We start from the raw sequence: 19,339 nt of genomic DNA, 5'->3' as shown, positions 1-19,339 counted from the left end.
AGGGCGGCTCCTGAACCAACAACATCAGCATCTCCTGGGAACTAAGTAGAAATGCAAATTCTCAGGCCCCACTTTAGACCAAATGAATCAGAGACTCTTGGTTTGGAGCTCAGCAATGAGTTTTACAAATACTCTGGGGGATTGCAATACACCCTCAATTCTGAGAACCACAGCATTAAACTGATTCTACCTAACTACAATACCTGCTAAGGACTTCTATTCAAACTAATTTGCAGGTCATGTGGGTGTTTGTATTTATTCAGTAGTTTCATTCTTATGTTTTCTTCAGTACTGAGACTGAATAAGCTATACCTTTATCTACATGCCTTAACATACTTTTGAATACAATCGTAGGCTATTGGAAGTAGGGGGAAATAATTAGCCAGAACTTTTCATTTTGTAAATTTAAAAACAAACTGACACCAGGGTAAGTGAAATGATTTGTCCATGTTCACACAAACCTAGGAACAGGTAACTCTTAGATATTTGTGTACATTTTCTCCTGTCTAAATTATAGACTATGTGTATTTTCTAACTATCAAAGTAAGAAAAGGGGAGATTGAGGTGCTAAAAACACTAACCTTATCCAGGTATTAGGAATATATTTATGGTGCCCATATGTGAACATAGCTAATCCTGCTGTATCATTTGTTATACACATGAGTGGTTTTTCCTCAAGAATAATACAACTACTCATATGCCATGATCAAGTATTATTACAAAATTTCATATTTGTAATGATTTCTTCTAATTCATAGTTTTACTTTCTTATCTGTTTCAGATAGTCTATGATTATATAATTTCTTTCCTTTCTATGCATTAATATATTTCTAGATTGACAACTCACACTCAAATATAATGAAGTAACAGTGTAGTTGGCAGGGTGATGCCTGCTGCCATAGCACATGATATGTAAGCTGCCAAGAGCCTTGGTGCCTATTCTGTCCCAAAATTATCCCCACGTCTCCTGTCTCCAGGCACAGGTCTGCGACTCTTCACAGCTCTGTCAAAGAAGACATGGTTTTCATTGTTACCAAAAAAAAAAAAAAAAAAAACCAGAAAACAAAACAAAACAACACCTCACCTTCGAAAATATTTTTATTTTTTCATGGTCTTATAGTTCTTATGTTATTATGAAAAGCCTGTATGAATACCTTCATCCAAAAAATGTTGTAGCTGTGATGTGTACCTATGAAAATGTAGAATTCACATATGACCTAGTAAGAATCTAAGCATAACTGATTAAAAATCATACCCTAAGAGAACCGAATACGTGTGATAAAAGAGAATACTTAGAATTTGGGAACTCATCGCAGTTTTTAATTTTTTGTTTGTTTGGAGGGGTTTTTACTTTTAAAGATATTAATTGAGGTATGGAAAAACATAATGAATCTAGTCCTAATCCTGCTCTGATAGTTGACAGTTAATACATATTTTATTCTTGGAGGCTTAAACCTTGCTCTCGAAGGGATGAAAGGGGGTGGGTTAGATATAATTGATTTACTTGGAGAAGCAGTGAGAGGAGGATTGGAGAAGAGAAGCTGGATTTACAGCTAAAGTACATAAACAATAAACTCCTATTTATATAACAATGTTAAAGGAATTTGTGATCAACTACAGGTCATCTTGTCTCATGATGTCAACAAAACAGTCCTTAGTGTATGCTTGGATGCCTTAAATGATGGGAAAATGACTGTTTACCTTTCCGAAAAAGTTGATAGTTTGAGAATCTTCCACGTGTTGAGGTGATCCTGCCTGCCCATCAATTACACCCTGAACTCAGTTGAAATTCTAAGTGGAGGAGATGTCTCTCCTCAAACAGAACCACAGGCTTATTTGGCTTTTGGCTGCTAAAGTGAGCTTGATGAAACTTTGACAAGATGTGACATGGGTCAAAGCATAAAATTGCCTGGATAGAGATCTGAATTATATATGTTCCAACCTACACCATCTCTATGAAGACCTGGTAGCTCCTTCAGAATATTCTCAGATCCAATCTTTTTTTTTTTTTTTTAATTACTTTGTTTTGGCAGGAGTACATAGAAGGCAAATTTCTCCCTTTGGCCTTATTAACCAACACTTTCTGAAGCCTGTATACATTCTAATTTTTAAACAAAAACTTTAGCGATTTAGGTTCTCTTTTTAAAAGTACCTTCTAAACCCAGGCCTCAGTTTAAAGGATTTTTCTGTTCGTCAGTGCCATCTACTGGTACAATGTAAGTATAACTAAGTAGACTAGAATTTGGGTCACAATTATTTTGCTATTTCAATTATTTTATATATATAATCCTGAAAATTAAAGTATTTTAATTTTAAATGTTAATATGTCATCTAATTTTAATATACAGTTATCTAATAGAAAACAGTAATTGACGAGTAGTAGACTCTCCAGGGAGATGTTCCAGATTTTTATATTCTTTGCATGTCTACAGTACTCCAAGAAGAATAAATAATAAAGCTTGATGAAATTACATTAGAAATAAAATCTATTTCTATTTTTTGTGAATTCTCTTTTTAAAGAATGTGAACAATAAATTTATTCATTCAAAAATATTTACCAAGAACTTACCATGTACCAGACACTGCTTGGGGATACAAAACACACATAATACCTATCTTATAGGAATTTACATTTTTATTATACCTGATTGAAATCAGGTCACGTGTTTTTGGTTTGTTTTATTTTTTCCATTTCAGTCCCATGCTTTTTCAGTCTTTACCTTAGATAGCAACAGATAACTATTAGAACCTCACATAATAGACATTCAGATATGATATAGCAATGAATAATGTATACCTTATTTCATCTCAGTAAATATCTTATACTTGCAAAAGATTTTTTTCCATATATAACCCTTCACCACATTCCTAAAAAGTAGTTGGTACTTTGCCTAGAGATTTTAGAGCCAGGAGCTTAGAACTAATAAGTATACAATATATGGGGCAGAGATGGAGGGGAATGATCTCTAAAGTGGAAATTATATTCCATTAGTTATCTTTAATTCTCATTAAAATACTGGAAATTATGGAAAAGCCAGTGGTGAAAAGGCTGTGCACTTTGAAGTCTTTCTAATATATGGAAACGTGCTGTTACTGTTCCTTTCCTTCAACCTCTCTGCTGTCTTCCTCCCGACCCTCAGGATAAAAAGCTAAATATCTGAGTACAGGACACACCCTTTTATGTTTGAGATCTTGTTTATTTCAGTGGCTTTATTTCCACCACTCTCCTTACTCTAACTCTGTAAACCAACCATAGTGAAATGTTTGCATATCTAAAATTATACCATGTTCTTACTCCTTAATCTTCTACATTCTATTTTCTACCCTACTTTACCAAACTAAACTTCTCCTTGTCATTCAGACCACTTATGTGGAATTGTATCTTGTCCGTTATCCCCACCGTAACCATCCCAAGCCTGGGTTTGTACCTGTTCTGTGTTTTCCCACAGACTCTGTGTAAACTCCTATAATAACACGTATTCCTTCTCCCCTGCTCTGTACCTCTAAGACACCTCCCCACCCACCCCACCCCGCCTTCTCTGATTTGCTAGAAACTCAGCAGTTGCTTATATATCATTTTAACCTGCTTGTTTAGCCTAATTTCTGACATAGTCTATGCACTCAAAAATTATTTGTTGCATGAATGAAAGGCATATGAGACTTAATGTTCACTTGAAACAATTATTTTGAATTTTATTTACTTATTTTTTTCAGAGTTCGTTATCTAGCCAAGGAAAATATAACCCAGGACTCTGAGACTCACACCGTCTCTTTCCTACAGCCCAATGGTGCCATCTTCGAACCCTCACTATCAGTTGGAACCGAGAATGACACTTTCACTGTTCTCAATCTGGCTGTAGCAGTGAGTAGACAAACAGCGAAATTACTGGTTTTGAAATACTCTAGAATCCTCTGTAATTAATCTCATGATTAGAACTACCATTAGATACCATTTATTTTGTCATTTTTATGAAAATGTGTTCTTATGGCATTATTTTGAATTACACTCATTTGGAAAGATAACAAGATTATCGAATAATCAACTGAATTAGAAAACTAAAGTGTATTATTTAGGACTTCCCTGGTGGCGCAGTAGTTAATAATCCGCCTGCCAGTGCAGGGGACACGGGTTCGAGGCCTGGTCGGGGAAGATCCCACACGCCACGGAGCAACTAAGCCCGTGAGCCACAACTGCTGAAGCCCACGCGCCTAGAGCCCGTGCTCCGCAACAAGAGAAGCCACCGCAATGAGAAGCCCGCGCACAGCAAAGAAGAATAGCCCCTGCTCTCCGCAACTAGAGAAAGCGAGCACGCAGCAAAAAAGACCCAACACAGCCAAAAATAAATAAATAAATAACTTTTTTTTTTTTAAGTGTATTTTTTAAAAAGTAGGATTTAACTTTGAAAGTCTTCTTCCTGTGGCTCACACTGAGGCAGAGAAATGTAATCATTCAGAGATGAAGAAAAAATACACTTTTAGTCTTGGCAAGATTTGGCAGTCATTTTAAAGATACAGTTGAAAACTGTTTTATCAAGCTTAATTCTAGTATTTTCCATTTATTTGTTTAAAATCTGTTACTGTAACTGGTGTCTTAGATGGTGATTATTTTTTGCAGGCCGCACCCCACCTCTACCCAAACGTATTTATTCAAGGAGTACTTAATTCACTTATCAAGAAGTCAAAATCGTCTATGTTTCAAAAGAGAACTTTGAAAGAACTATTGTGGGGCTATAAGGACCCATTCTTGAGTTTGGTTCCATACCCTATTACCACTACAGTTGGTGTGTTTTATCCTGTGAGTACGAAATATGAATGTCGATACTGTTAGACTTTAATTGGATAAATATGATGGCACTGGCAATTCATAATTTTATCATTTAGTGTGTTAACCCTATTTCTGATCTGGGAATACATGTTCTAAGTTTTTAAAAGTCTCTACCTACATGGATTTAGTTTTCTCAGTTGGGAGAATTTACTTATCTGAATTTAGCACATTTAATCAAGTTTCCACTCTTAGATAAATATACAATTGTCAAAAATAAGGTTATAAGCTGGTAAGACTTTGAATGCTGTTTTTGGTTTTGATTTCCTGTCTGATAAAATCAAGTTTAATACCATATTTTTATTTTTGTTAATTGTATTCATCGTATCATTCTTCCTTCTCTAGACCTGTTACAAATTTATTTCAATGTAAATTTAAAAGTCACCAGAAATTGCACAGCAGATTGATAAATCAGCAATGTCATATTTTCACAGAATTAGTTGATAAGAACTTCTAGGAATCTACAAATGCCATGAAATGGCAGTTTGGAGATAAAGAAAAATGTGAACTTGGTTATGTACTTAGTTATAGCATAATGTTTTGAATTATAAATAGGACAAGGTGACTACTGCATTGAAAATATGACTGTGATTTCATTTGGCACTATATGACGTATTAGTTATATTCTCCAGTTCATGGTTGTTATTTTACTTTAGATGGCTTTTAGGATTGCAAGTTCATATATCAATCAAATATGAATACAGAAAGCCTTAAGGGATAATAAATTCATTTACTATTATTTAACGCAAACATTCTTAATTCTTTCCTTGGCTAATTCTGTTTTAAATTTTGTGACCTAATCTTTCATAACCACTTATTATCTTATTAAAGATCATAACATTGAGACTACTTCTAGAAATCTGTCACTGTTCTCATAGGTTTTGTTCATTATCCCCTCACCTCAATAAAATAGGAGTAGTGATTAAGATGGCCTTTCTGGCTTAATTATGAAAAGTGTGCTAGAGTTGGATGTCAGCTTTGCTATTTGTTTCCTTCTGTCTCAGCATCTAGCACTTATTTCTAGGCACCTTTTATATTACGTCTTTTTAAAATGTTAAAGACCAAACATTTTAAAACTTTATTGCACATATATATTTCAAATCATATAAAATAATTATGAACAACCACTGAGAAATGTGTAAGTTAATTACATATTTGATAACTTGGAAAATGTGGCTTGTTGTAGAAGTAACTTTTTCTTGTACATATCTTTTCAGTACAACAACACTGCAGACGGAGTTTATAAAGTTTTCAGCGGAAAGGATGACATAAGCAAAGTTGCCATAATCGACACATATAAAGGCAAAAAGTAAGTATTCACACAAAGTGTGTGTGTGTGTGTCACTAGGATACTCTAAGGCAGGCAAGAAACTTTTTAACAACTGGTAATGTACAGGCACCAACCTATGGAACAGACCTGCCTGTATCTCAGCCCTAGAAACTCCCGTTCTGCCAGGCGTTAACCCTTTAGCTGTGACGACTGGTCACACTAGTGCATAGGTGCTGAGTGTCAGCCCCACTGAGGGTTGACCTTTATGCACAGGGTCTCTTACACAAAGAAATCTAAAGGGACTACTTCCACCTCTGCTGCATAACCAGCGTTATCGTGCACTCATATAATTACATAACCACAAATGAAAAGGAAGAAAATCAATACCTCAACTCCATCGTCTAGTAAGTAGGAAAATATATCTTTCTGCTTTTTTTATTTTAACCGAGCATGTCAAATAAGAATTGTTCATTCCAAGGACATGACTAAATGTGCCTATAAAGGTGGAAGCTTAATGAATCCATGCCAACACTTTCATGACTTTTCCCTTCAAAATTTTCTTGAAATAATTTTCCATATTGATAACTTAGCTTTTAAAAACTTTATCAATGCAATAAGGGAAGTAGTATTTCAAGTGCTAAAACTGACATATTAAACTTGAAAATAAGGAGCACGCCTCCTGTGAAGTAGTAGTAGAATGAGATATGTTCATATAGCCATGATTTCCTACTTTCCCCTAGCTCGTGCCTGTTTATCTGGAGTACACCTAATTTATTCATCATATATCTAAAATAGGAAGAACCCCAATAAATATTAAGGGAAAAGCCTTTTCTCCTCAAAGTTAAAATGACTTTTAGGTCAGTGATTTCCTGACAAAGAATAATCAAAATCAAAAGAGATGAAATACTTTTATTAATTAAGTAAACATTACCTCACACTGCGTTCCTATCTAAAAATTGCCTAAAACAGTTAAACACTCGTGTAGTCCTTTTTCTTCTACAGAGTTCATAGTCATGTATTTTTGTTGAAAATTCTAATGGAGGAAAATGAACACATCTAAATGCTCATTTTAGGGGAAATCACAATATATTGAGGCAAGTGAGCATTTCCTCTATTTCAATATTGTAGAGAGTTTTTGAGGAGAGTTACTAAATGCTCCAAATTGGAATAAGAATTTCACATGAGTTTAAGATTATGACGAGGTTAATTTAACTGACCATGGCACGACTGAGCATGATTAAGTTTACTCTGTTTAAAAAAGCAGGAGCAGTGGAGGTGATGGTGGTTGGATGAACTGGGAGATTGGGATTGACATATATACACTAATATGTATAAAATAGATAACTAATAAGAACCTGCTGTATAAAAATAAATAAATTAAGTTAAATTTTAAAAAAAAGCAATAGCTTGCCTTGACATCTTATTGGATGGTATGTTGGGAGTGTGAAAAACCCATTTTCCGTCACCAAAAAGTGGCTGAGTGTGCAGAGAAACTATCACTACTGTTGTTTTTATTGTTTCCAGATATATATGTCGATACATATATCTTATGCAGATACCAGAGTATAAATTAATAAACTCCATCCTACTTTAATGCGCACTCACGTAAGAGATAAAAGAGAGGAAAAGTATAAATTGATTATCTACATATTTCTAATCTCTACTGATCAAACATCTGCTTCTTTCTGTCCTCCTCCACACTCCCCCCTTCCCTCATACTGAGTTTATACCAGTTGTCTGGTTAATATTTTCCTGCTATTCAGTTGAACACACAAAACAAAAAACCTTTCCCCTAAGTAGAGAGCTAAATTTCTGACAAGTGCTTCTCAATTTTCTTTTTGCAGAACTCTGTTCCAAGTTGTTTCTAACTACCAACTTTTGGCAGCTTTTACTGTATAATCTGGCCACTTAATGGCATCAGGCACTTCATTTATCTCAACAAGATGCAAACTTCAAATGAAACATAGACCAAATGACTTAGGACATTTCTTAAACTTAGCATTTGACACATCTAGTCTAATCAATATTTGTTATTTTTGCAGGAGTACTGACTCATAATAGACAATGTAATGTGAAAAGGTGCTGTTGAAATGAGACTGATCATTTTCTTTCTTTCTTTCTTTTTTTCTTTATTCCTAAGGAATCTCTCCTATTGGCCAAGTTATTGTGACATGATTAATGGTACAGGTAAGGGCATTTGTTTTGTGGTAATAATCACAGTGAAACCAACTCCTTTCTCCTACAAATCCACCAGGGTACCTACAATGTTCTGGAGGTTGAGGGTATGCATTTACCTATCTTTGTATCCCTACAACATAATTCAGAATCTCTGTTCTTATGTAGGCTTAGTAAATGTCTGTCTAATGTGATGGGATTTCTGAAGATTAACCATTGAGGATGAGCCTTTACTGCATTCCTGGGGAAATGTTTGCTTCATAAAAGCTTTACTTAATTGAACTCCCTCCCTGGCCACAGAAGTCAGGGGTTAGAAAGTTTTAGAGTAGTAGTTACTGTCTGCATCTTTTGTAAATACTCTGTAGATAATAGTTTAAAACTGAAAGAATTAAAAAATCAAGATAAGTACAAAAGTAAAACATGCATCCAAACTGAGGTTTCAATATGAGGTAGAATCAGTGAAGTTGTTAAGACAGAGCCATGGATTTTTGAATGAGATGATCAGAAACGAGAGAGAAAACAACAGCAGCAACAAAACAAGGTTATAAGTGTACTAACCATGAAAAATGTATGCAGAAATGAACATTCTGAATTAGAGTTGTGAAGAAAGAAGGTACTATGAATTTAGATTTAGTGTGTGGTAGATCCAGGTTATTATTCTCCTTAAAGAAAAGCAAAGTACACATATGCCTATTATTTTAAGAATTAAGATGGTAAAAAGCAGTGGGAATCGAATCCCATGAGGTAATTAAAATCAGAGGTGAACTTTCAGCTGCTAAGAAGCAGAAGCATAGTATAATGTTTACAAAGCTAGTGAGACAATACTTTATAGGAAAGTAATATAATGAAGATGAAAAATGTTAAATACAAAGTTATGTAAAAGGCAGGGCATAAAAAGGAAACAGAGAATGTTCATTTTCACAAACGTATTGCTGAGTTTTGCATGTTTATTTAATTTTGTTAACACTCTTCTAGAAGAAAACAGCAAAACCAAACGTTGAGTTTGCTTTGTAGTGCTTTGAGTCATGGGAATGGGTGAGGAAGTCCTTTCTCAGCAGTTCATTTCTGCAAATAGTCAGGTGTCCCAATACCACTAACTCTAGTAATTTCATAAGCATAAACTTCAGTTCTTAGATACAGAGAAAAATATACTGTGCTTCTTCTAAATAGTAAACTACTGTTTATGGGCTTAAAAATATATTTTAAAACTTTGTCCAAAACAGAGAAGTAGAGAAGTTTTAAAACAGGAATTAGAAGATTCGTTAATGACTATAATATAAATACATATGCATCAGGCATGAATTTAAAAGTATCTAAGAGGAAAAAAGCAGTAAAACAAACTAGGAGTAAAGGTAGACTGAACAGGCCAGAGGACTGATGGAATCCCTGTGAGAGAGATTCTTAGTTATGGCACTAGGAAAGAGACTAATGAAATGGAAAAGGTTCCAAGGTGTTCTTTATCATGATTTAGATGTACTTCTTCTACCTTCTTCAATAAGTTTAAAGAGACAGAAAATGAAAATATTGATTTACATTTGAATGTATTACAAAAAAGAGGCCTGCTAATATCAGCTATCTTATGGTCATGGCCCATGGTAATTGTTGGTGTCATTATGACACAATTTTCGATAATATTTCAGATCATTTTTAAAGCTTTTCAAGGTATTCTTTTCCTTTAATGGCTAAGGTGTTGGGACAGCAGTTGTAGACAATGCCCATTCAGGGGCCTATCTGTGGAATTTAAGGTCATATTCAATATCCCATTCTCTCAATGTCAGTACCAAGTTCATTGAGATATTCTGTTACATTTCACTTATCAAAAAAATAGAAATGAAACGTAATAAGATCACAAGGTTAGTGCAGTTACCAGAAAAAGAGCGTGGTATTCATAATTGAAGGATGGGTCTTACTGTTTTGAACAGACACATTCAGCGGCGGCTCATTTCAGTGATATTCATTTGTAGAGCAAATGGAGGCATAATCTCGTTACTTCGGCTTATATCCAGTGTGTGCTGTGCCATGGATCATAATCATAGTAGAGATTCAATAAACTCAACAACTGCCCTTTTTAGTTTGATGTATACATTTTCCAACCATTTGCATGAAATTCTGTTTAGTGAGAGAACTTCAATAAGTGACTTAAAAAATATTAATCAGACATTAGGGTAGGTGAATGAATCATTATTAAAAGTAAGAACAACATTTACCAAAATGAATTCTAAAGGAACCTCAAGGTAAGAAAAGTGCCACTCTACTGATAGGTGGAGGATTTCAAAACACACAATCACAGTTTGAACAACATGCGATTTTAACTTTCATTTATTTTTAAGGAGTGGGAAAATTTAGTATGAAATTGAATACCAGTGATTGTGTATAGTGTACAGACTGGTTCAATGTGGTAGCTGCTAGCACATGCCACAATTCGGCACTTGAAATGCAGCTAGTACAAACTGAAATGTGCTGTAAGTATACAGTACACACTGGATTTTGAGATTTTTGTTAATTTTTATATTGATTGTATGTTTAAATGATGGTATTTTGGGTATATTGGGTTAAATAAAATATACCAGATACTTTTTTCATTTTTAAAATGTGGCTACCGGAGAGTTTTAATATTATATATACAGTTTGCATCATATTTCTCTTAACCCTGCTGGAATCAGGATTTCCAGGTTTGTCTAGGACACACATTACACCTAATCCCTTGCCACCGGCTTGGTTTTTAAACAGACGCAGCATCATTTCCACCTTTCGTTGAGAAGACCCAGGTATTGCAATTCTTCTCCTCTGACATTTGCAGGTAAGACAGTGACATTGATGTATTTCTCGAAGTCACAGTTCTTTCCCTGAGAGATAAAACACAGACCAAGAAGCTCATACTTAATAATCATGTTATTTGAGAAAAATAAAGTACATTTAGGGAAGTTTTTTCTTGATGTATTAAGAAGAAATATAATATGGAATTCATAATGTGTTCATAAGTCTTTAAAGAACTGAAAGATGTAGGAGGATATTTTGCATAATGCAAATCATTTTCTTCTTTGTTATCTCTAAGCAAGAACTATATTTTCATTCTTTTACTAAACTAGTAGTATGTGTAATAACAGTCAAGTCTAGAAAGGCATGTTCAGTCTTTGTAAAGATGTCCAAAGAGGATGATACCACAGTCACAGAGCTATGTTAATGTGCTCTACAGACAGTATAGCACCTTTTCAAATTGATGGGGCCTAGCAGCTATTACAAAAGCACTGGCACACACACCGATATCCTTGAATCCTAGCCCTGTTTCTAAACGCTTGTGGTGTGGGTGATCATTTAATATCTCTGAATTTTTCCATATCTGTAAAACTGAAAAGAGCAGCATTTCTTCAACTAGAGTTAACTGGGGATTAGAAAACATGTATCGAGTCCCAGTACATTGCTGGGGTTATGGTGGACACTTGGTAAATGGGGGAGTGTAGGAGATATATATCAAAACCCATATGCACGCACCCCAGGAAGTGAGCAGCCTTTCTCTCCAGGATTAAGTTGTAGAAGATTGAAATTTTATTTTTCTTTCATTTAAATTGGGCACAAATAGAGGACTTGAGGGAGTCATATAAATAATTAATCTATAAAGGAAACTCTGAGAAATGTCCTCAGTATAAACACTCCATAGTAGTTCACAAGCAAAAATTATTCTCAGAAGCTTTTGAAAACAAAGGTAGGAAGAGCTCATACTCAGGTATTGAGTTCTGGTATATCTTAGAATTTCACAAGAATTTTTTCCCTAAAAATTAAGCGAGAATTCCAACAAGATCATATCCACTTTCTCTAATTTAAGGCAATAATATAAATCTAAGAGTAAGAAAAAAAAGAATGTCCAGAATGAAGTTCAGTTTCCCAGAATGAAGATCTTTATCTGTGTTTAGGTCAATCTATGCTGTGTTTGGAGCCGAAATTAATCTGAAAGGAATCCCTGTGTATAGATTTATTCTTCCATCCTTGGCTTTTGCATCTCCACTTCAAAATCCAGACAACCACTGTTTCTGCACAGAAAAAATTATCTCCAAAAACTGTACTTCATATGGTGTGCTAGATATTGGCAAATGCAAAGACGGTGAGTAAAAGGTCTCGATGGCACAATCCATGCCATAATTTGTAGTTTTCTTTAAACTTCACCCAGGAATCCTTTCCACCAAAAATTTAAAGTGTGAAAGCAATAAGGGCAGGGTGTCTCTGAGACAAGAATTGATTCAAACATGAAATTTGGAGTCTTATCTTATTTTGCTTACCTTCTTCATATTGGAATGGGTGAGAATAAAGAAAGAAAAGCCTCTTAAATTAAATAAATTCTCAGTCCAGAGACATACTACTGACTGAAACATGAAGGTATATGGTTGTAACTTTGTGTTCAGCAGCTAAGCATGACATATTGAAAATAAACACCTAAGTGATAAACAACAGACATCAACTGAATGGTTAGTAAGACGATGCAGAAATTTATATTTTATTTTTGATCAAAAAGCGATCAGATATAATAATTTTCCCTCACCCTCATCCCCCAATTAGTATTCAAAGCCAACTTTATGCATTTCTCTTTCTAACTTAAAAAGCTTTATTTTCAAGGAAGTCTTTCCTAAGTGGTATATGAAATAAGGAAAACAATTTATACCAATTGTCTCTTAAAACTTGTTTTCAGGAAAACCCGTGTATATTTCACTTCCTCATTTTCTATATGCAAATCCTGAAACTTCACAACCTATTGAAGGCTTAAGTCCAAATGAAGAAGAACACAGCACGTACTTAGATGTTGAACCTGTAAGCAAATACATTATTTATCTTAATTGTTTTTTAAAAATGAAGGAAAAATTTAATTCTCTCCTTTTGTCAATCACATCTGTTGATCATATTTATTGTATCACAATCTTGATAAATTACTTTTATTTCAATGAAAATTACATTGATTTCTTCCTATTGTTGCTTATGCAATGTCAAGGTAATTTAATTTTAGTTTTTCAGCAAAGGTCAGGAATAACAATGATGGAAAAGATTCTAATAAGTTTAAAACAATTTGGTATAAGGTACTCTTTTATGCTTCTGTTATACTTAACTGCAAGTATTGCTTACATGAAGGGACACTGTAGACCTTGAGGGATTAAAAAATTTTATGGGTATATGTGCATTTGAGGCAAGATCTATGATATACTTAGTGTAAAAAAATCTATTAAATTTCCTATAGTGTAACAGTTTTAACTTTTATTTTAATATTCCCTTGTCAACAGTTAAATGAAATGCCAGGATTTTAGTAGTCACGTTTCAGTTTAAATGACAGAAGTAGCATTATAATTATATGGACGATACATGGATTCTGACTGAATATATATTTGATAATATATAGTTCAGGATTTAAACTGACTACATGAGTTCTAGGTTTCACTACTGTTGTTGTTGTTGATTCCCCAAAACCAGTTCTGATAAATATCAAAAAAATCTAACTAAAACCTTGACAGTAGTTTGGGCAAAAAATTGTGTGCACACGCGTGCACATATATACGCATGTGTGTATACATCTGTATACACACAGGCATATACACATAAAATGTAATTATGAAGAGTTATGTATGTAATATTTAATAAGTCCAATTAAATTTCACAAGTTTTAAGTATAACAGTTTCACCTTAGGTTCTATATAACAGTAAAAATAAGTTTTGGATATTATAAAAGAATGTTTTTAAAATAAGTTGGTAATTTTTTAGTTTGTTCTTTTTTAGATAACTGGATTTACCTTACGATTTGCAAAACGGCTGCAGATCAACATATTGGTCAAGCCAGCAAGAAAAATTGAGTGAGTCCCTTGGAAAAAGTTTCGTTATGATTTTTACTACCTCCTTGTAAGAATGTGGGTATATCTATGACAGGAAGTGGAAATAATAAAACTTTCACCTTCATTTGGCTTTATGTCATTAAATAATTACTAAATACTTATAACTTTCATTTGTAATTTAGAATTATATCTAGTGTGTATTGAAATGGTATTTATACATATTTTGGAATGAGTATTTGTGGCACTGCTCATTTTGCTAGCTGTCCAAATATTTTCAAGAGAATAGTTTCTAGCATTCATATTTTAGTTTCCTGGGTATAATTTGTTGAAAGGACAAAACATATGCTTAGAAAAAGTCAGTCTAATTGGAAATCTGTATTAGGAAGATTTATAAGAGTGAAAGATGTCTGAGAAACAGGCATATTAAAATTTAAATGATTCACTACAGGGAACAAACATCAAGGTACTTAACCAAGTTTCAAGAGCAGCTAATTTCTGAACATTTATTTTCACTAATAATTACTAACATTTCTGTCATATATGGGTAGTATATTAGTATATATTTTCATAATTATTTTCAATGTTTATTACAGAGCATTAAAGGGTCTGAAGCAGAACTATTTTGTGCCTATTCTTTGGCTTAATGAGGTTAGTATTTTTATTTCTTAGTCACTAAAAACAGTAAAGTTCTCAGTAGATAGAAAAAGCTTTTGATGTTTGAAAACTGAATACACATATATAGTAGTTGAACTTGTGTTTCCATTGCATATATGGGAGATTTATATATTATTAATTATATAATAATTATTTTGAGAGTACCAAATCACACAGAAGTATCACAATTATGTTAGATTTCAGTGTTCTTATTTTCATAATGTGTTTATTAAACAATTTTTCCTGTCATAATGCATGTGCTAGGAAAGAGTCATGCAAATGTGTAACTCCAAATAACTCAATGTGAATGTTGTAGTGCTAATGAAAGCCAACCAAACTTATAAAAACCAGGTTAGAGTAGATATAGGCAGTCTATCTAGTGCCTGACAAAATATTTTTAGTACAAATCAGGGAACTGATTAGCCACAGGACTAGGAAATGAACTGCATAAGCCTTTAGAGGAAGAAAACTGTTGACCCTTGGCATTTTCCTCTGCCACTAAAAAACAACCTTTGGAAAACTGGAGAATATTCCAGTAAGACAATTGTATTTATCAGTGAAATCAGTATATTGAAGAATGCTAGCTGACATGTTACAAGGGAGGAAGATTATATTTCTCTCTCTAAATATTCTACCTTGGCATTTATTGCCTTCTTTAACATGCAAAGGGAATTCCATTGGCTTGTCTTACAGATAAAGATGACTAACATCTATGCGGTGTTTCAAAAAAAGAGTGATACACTTAAGTGGAGAGTTGAGTATTTTGTTCTCAAATCTAACCAAATAACGCTATTTATTAACTTGATTACAGACTGGTACCATTGGTGATGAGAAGGCAGAAATGTTCAGAAATCAAGTGACTGGAAAAATAAACCTCCTTGGCCTGGTAGAAATTACCTTACTCAGTGTTGGTGTGGTGATGTTTATTGTTTTTACGATTTCATACTGTGCATGCAGATCAAAGAGAGTAAATTAAGTAAGTATATAACAAAAATTATATACAACTTTAATAACATTAGTTTATATATTACTTGTTTTCATTTTATCAAAAAGAGGTTATAAACTAGGCTGCAAATATTTCTGGATATGTCTAGTCACCTATCATTTTTAACACATCCTTGAAGTTTTGAGATGCTTAATGTAAATTATAAACAAAGCCTGAATGAGTAATAAGGCCTATTAATATTAAGCAGATCACTATATTTCATCTTTATTCTGGGAAGAATGGGCTAAATTATGAAATTGTCACCTTTGAAAAGTTAGAATGTTGCACAAAAGCTATACATGTATTAAATTTTATTTCTTAATTATTTATTTCTAGCTAGTTATTTTAAAAAATCAAATTAATATATCTCTGACTAGGAAAGGGTATGTGAAGCTGAAAATGGTAGATATTTGGGGAGACTGAAATTTACAAAGGAAAAGAAAATAAAAAGGAAAATTAGATAAGCTAAAAATTAATGAGAATTAAAAACTCAAATGATGTAGGTAAGATAAAAATATGCTGTTTTAAAATGAAGATAGCATATTAAAACAGAGTTGCTGCATATAGACATGCTGTCCAAAATCATGATGTGGAAGCCCTGATGAATGATTACAATTCGGGAGCTAGAACTGAATACAACAGTACAAGAAAATAGAGACAAAAAATGTTCAACATAGTAAAACCAAATTACTCAGAGTTTACAGGAAAAATCAGGTAAATGTGGATAGGAGTTTTAGCAAAACTGAAGAGACGGTTCAGGCCTCTGTGTTTTAGACATTAGTGCCTGTGCCCCTTTGTACATAGAGGAATGAATGTCTGACCCTATCTTTCCTAAATGGAAGCCTTTCTTTAATGATCATACGAGGTACTGGTACGGCCTGAGGGGCGGGGGGGTGGGATTTTCCACTTACCCATAGGTTCCATCCACCCTTCCTTCCCAGGAACATCAAAAAAAATATGGAATCTAAATAAAAGCAATATACTTGCTATGAAAAATCACAATTTCAAAACAAGTCTTCTTACTCTACTTTCAATCAGGTTGTTGACCGTAAGCTGTCATATATAGAAATTCTGAAGCTGCCACTGATAATTATTGACCTTCTTAATGTGCCAAAATCATGCTAAATATTTTACATGAATTATCACAACTAATCCCTAATAAAATGTTATGAGTTTCCAATAGCCATGGATCCATCCTTCTGTCTTTTGGAGACGTTCCAGAAAATTGTAAATTTTAACTGCAAAATTGTTCATTTTCAAAACGTGAATCAGTCAAATTGAAGATTGAAGTGGCATTTTTGGACCAATATTTTTTGTGTGTGAGATTGACAGCTTAGGCCTAGGAAGGCAACTCCATCTTTTGTTCTGATGCTTTCGGCCTATATTTATTCCCTGCAAAGAAGACTGAACAATTCTGCCTACAATCTTTTTGGACAGAATGTATTCAAAATGCTGACTTAATACATTCACATTGTAATAAAAAAAGGAAATATGGCATCACCATTAAGACCTGTCATCAATCCAGTAACAAATGAGTTATGATTAAACAAAGTACTTCATATGACCATTTATATAATAGATAGAAGAGATCATTCACTGAAAAGCCAATTTACAAAAAAACCTTGTTCTAGTGGGAGAATATGCTTTTCAAAATGAAGTATATAGTAGTTGTAAAAATTTTCTGATACTATTATTCTCTATTAAAATTATATGATCTATTTCATCAGTGCTTAATGAGCCCTGAATGTCCAATATCTTGGGTCTCTATGTGCCTAAATTAAGGTGAAAGACTGAAAACTTTCTAGAGTGTCTTTATCAACAAGTATATTGACTTGGCTTAAACATTTGACTGTTACAAGGAAAAGTTACTGCTCTTTACACAATGATATGTCTGTTTTCTTTTCTTTACAAATAGAGAACACTGCTCTCTGTAGATTACCTAATTTACTAGATTTAGAAGAATCACAGATATAGATTTCCTTAAACAAGCTTCAGTTTCAAATATTATAATAAATTATGCCTTTGGGAAGATTTATAAACAATTGAAAAATAAGGAGATGGATGTACAAGAGGGAGTAAAGCAAAGATGGTGGAGCTAAGGTGTGATTTTGCTTAATGGATCACAAAGAGAATAAGCCAGTAGTCCTTTGGAAAGTAGCAGTATATACACCGCTAAATGGAGGATGGTCTAAAGGGACAGCAAAGAGTGGAAATGTTCATCCAGAGCAGATTTAACGAGCTACCCCTCCTTATCTGGCCATGCGCAGCTCTTGAGAGCTGGGAAGCAGCCTACCGTGTATCCTGGAATGGGAAAATAATTGCCTTATCCATGAAGTTCATCATAGAACTTTTCTCCACAGCTTGAGAAATTGGGCTAATTACTAGAAAACATGACATCTTCAGTATATAGAATTCAAATATTACCAGTTTCACTTTTCCATGACTTTCTGCTAAGTACTTACCTTTCTTCTGCTTTCCAGGAAGCAAATGAGTCGACATTTATGCACCAGCTACGTGAGGACCTTTTTTAATATCGACCTACAAAATGAAGATTTAATATGCTTTATTTTTGCAAAACACACCTTATCTTACAGTTGAAGAACTGGCGGCACTTTTGTTCTCTACACTGAGCAGGAGCATGTTTCTAAAGGATTATTAAGATGTCATTAAAATCCACACTTTGAACAAAAAACAGTAACTTTTAAAATTCAACATGTTCACAATGGAATGGATTTCAGTTTCTACAGATGTGGCTTCAGCATGATCCAGTTATTTTTATTTGGTTCCCTTTTGCTAAATTCAGAAGAGGGGTGGATGTTCTAAACAAATCCTGGACCCTGAACTCTTGTCTTCCTCATCAAAGGGAAAACATCACTACCCTCATCAGTGTCCCTGCAATACACAGACCCCAGGACTGTCAGGACATTGCTTTTCATGAGCATCAACCATTTTGAAAGACGTTTAAAAATGGAAACTAAATGACTGGCCTATGAACCATTTATTATACATTACTTAAGTTTCTTTCTCTATGGAATCCTTTGTACAGCATCAGTAGGCACTACAACCATGCTGTTTATAACAATATGGGTTATATTTTTGTCAATGATTATACAAATGGACATGTTTGGGACGGTCATTTTCCATGTTCTGCAGTTCTTTTGGAAATCTGAGTAGAGTTTGATCTTTTCACTCAGTTGCATACAACTTATGCTTGGCAACTTCAGAATGCTGTGCTAGTATTAAGAGATGTAAATGATAATACAGAAATTGTTGTGTGGGACATTACAAAGAGTACAATGTGCATTCATAGTTATTTGTTGTAGTATTTCTTGCTTTCATAGTCACCACAGAAAGACTGGTTTCAAACATTAAAAGATGTCCTTCCTTAAATTCCTGTGCTTTTGTCCAGTTCCTGTTGTGTCACAAAACATTTACTCTAGTTTTCTGACTGATGTATTCTATCTGAATTTTTATTTCTTTATGCATCTACGTTTCCTTCTGAAACATTTCTAAATTCAACCTTGACCACTTTTTCCTTAGGTAATTTTTTGAACTAGTTGGGGGAAAAGGAAATAAAAAGATACTTGGTCATGCTTTAGAGTTGCAGTACTTAAAGTCTAGACTCT

The 19,339-nt window shown here is 33.8% G+C and overlaps 1 protein-coding gene across 7 annotated transcripts in view; it reads left to right on the top strand.

The window, feature by feature from the left end:
* LOC118900697 (platelet glycoprotein 4) overlaps positions 1 to 19,103 on the top strand; it is a 76,995-nt gene extending 57,892 nt beyond the window's left edge. For all 7 annotated transcript variants that reach the window (XM_036863276.1, XM_036863275.1, XM_036863274.1 and 4 more), the window contains 11 exons: positions 3,715 to 3,862; positions 4,616 to 4,795; positions 6,040 to 6,131; positions 8,233 to 8,279; positions 10,998 to 11,067; positions 12,179 to 12,366; positions 12,949 to 13,067; positions 14,022 to 14,095; positions 14,668 to 14,722; positions 15,540 to 15,704; positions 18,194 to 19,103. In XM_036863276.1, coding sequence (XP_036719171.1) covers positions 3,715 to 3,862; positions 4,616 to 4,795; positions 6,040 to 6,131; positions 8,233 to 8,279; positions 10,998 to 11,067; positions 12,179 to 12,366; positions 12,949 to 13,067; positions 14,022 to 14,095; positions 14,668 to 14,722; positions 15,540 to 15,704 — 1,138 coding nt within the window. In that variant the 3' untranslated portion in view covers positions 18,194 to 19,103. The remainder of the gene's footprint in view (positions 1 to 3,714; positions 3,863 to 4,615; positions 4,796 to 6,039; positions 6,132 to 8,232; positions 8,280 to 10,997; positions 11,068 to 12,178; positions 12,367 to 12,948; positions 13,068 to 14,021; positions 14,096 to 14,667; positions 14,723 to 15,539; positions 15,705 to 18,193) is intronic.
* Positions 19,104 to 19,339: the final 236 nt, after the last annotated feature.

Source organism: Balaenoptera musculus, chromosome 9 (assembly GCF_009873245.2).
Source record: "Balaenoptera musculus isolate JJ_BM4_2016_0621 chromosome 9, mBalMus1.pri.v3, whole genome shotgun sequence".
In the NCBI taxonomy this organism is placed as follows: Eukaryota; Metazoa; Chordata; class Mammalia; order Artiodactyla; family Balaenopteridae; genus Balaenoptera; species Balaenoptera musculus.
Note: the sequence above shows the minus strand (reverse complement) of the source record. Positions and strands in the feature narration are given on the sequence as shown.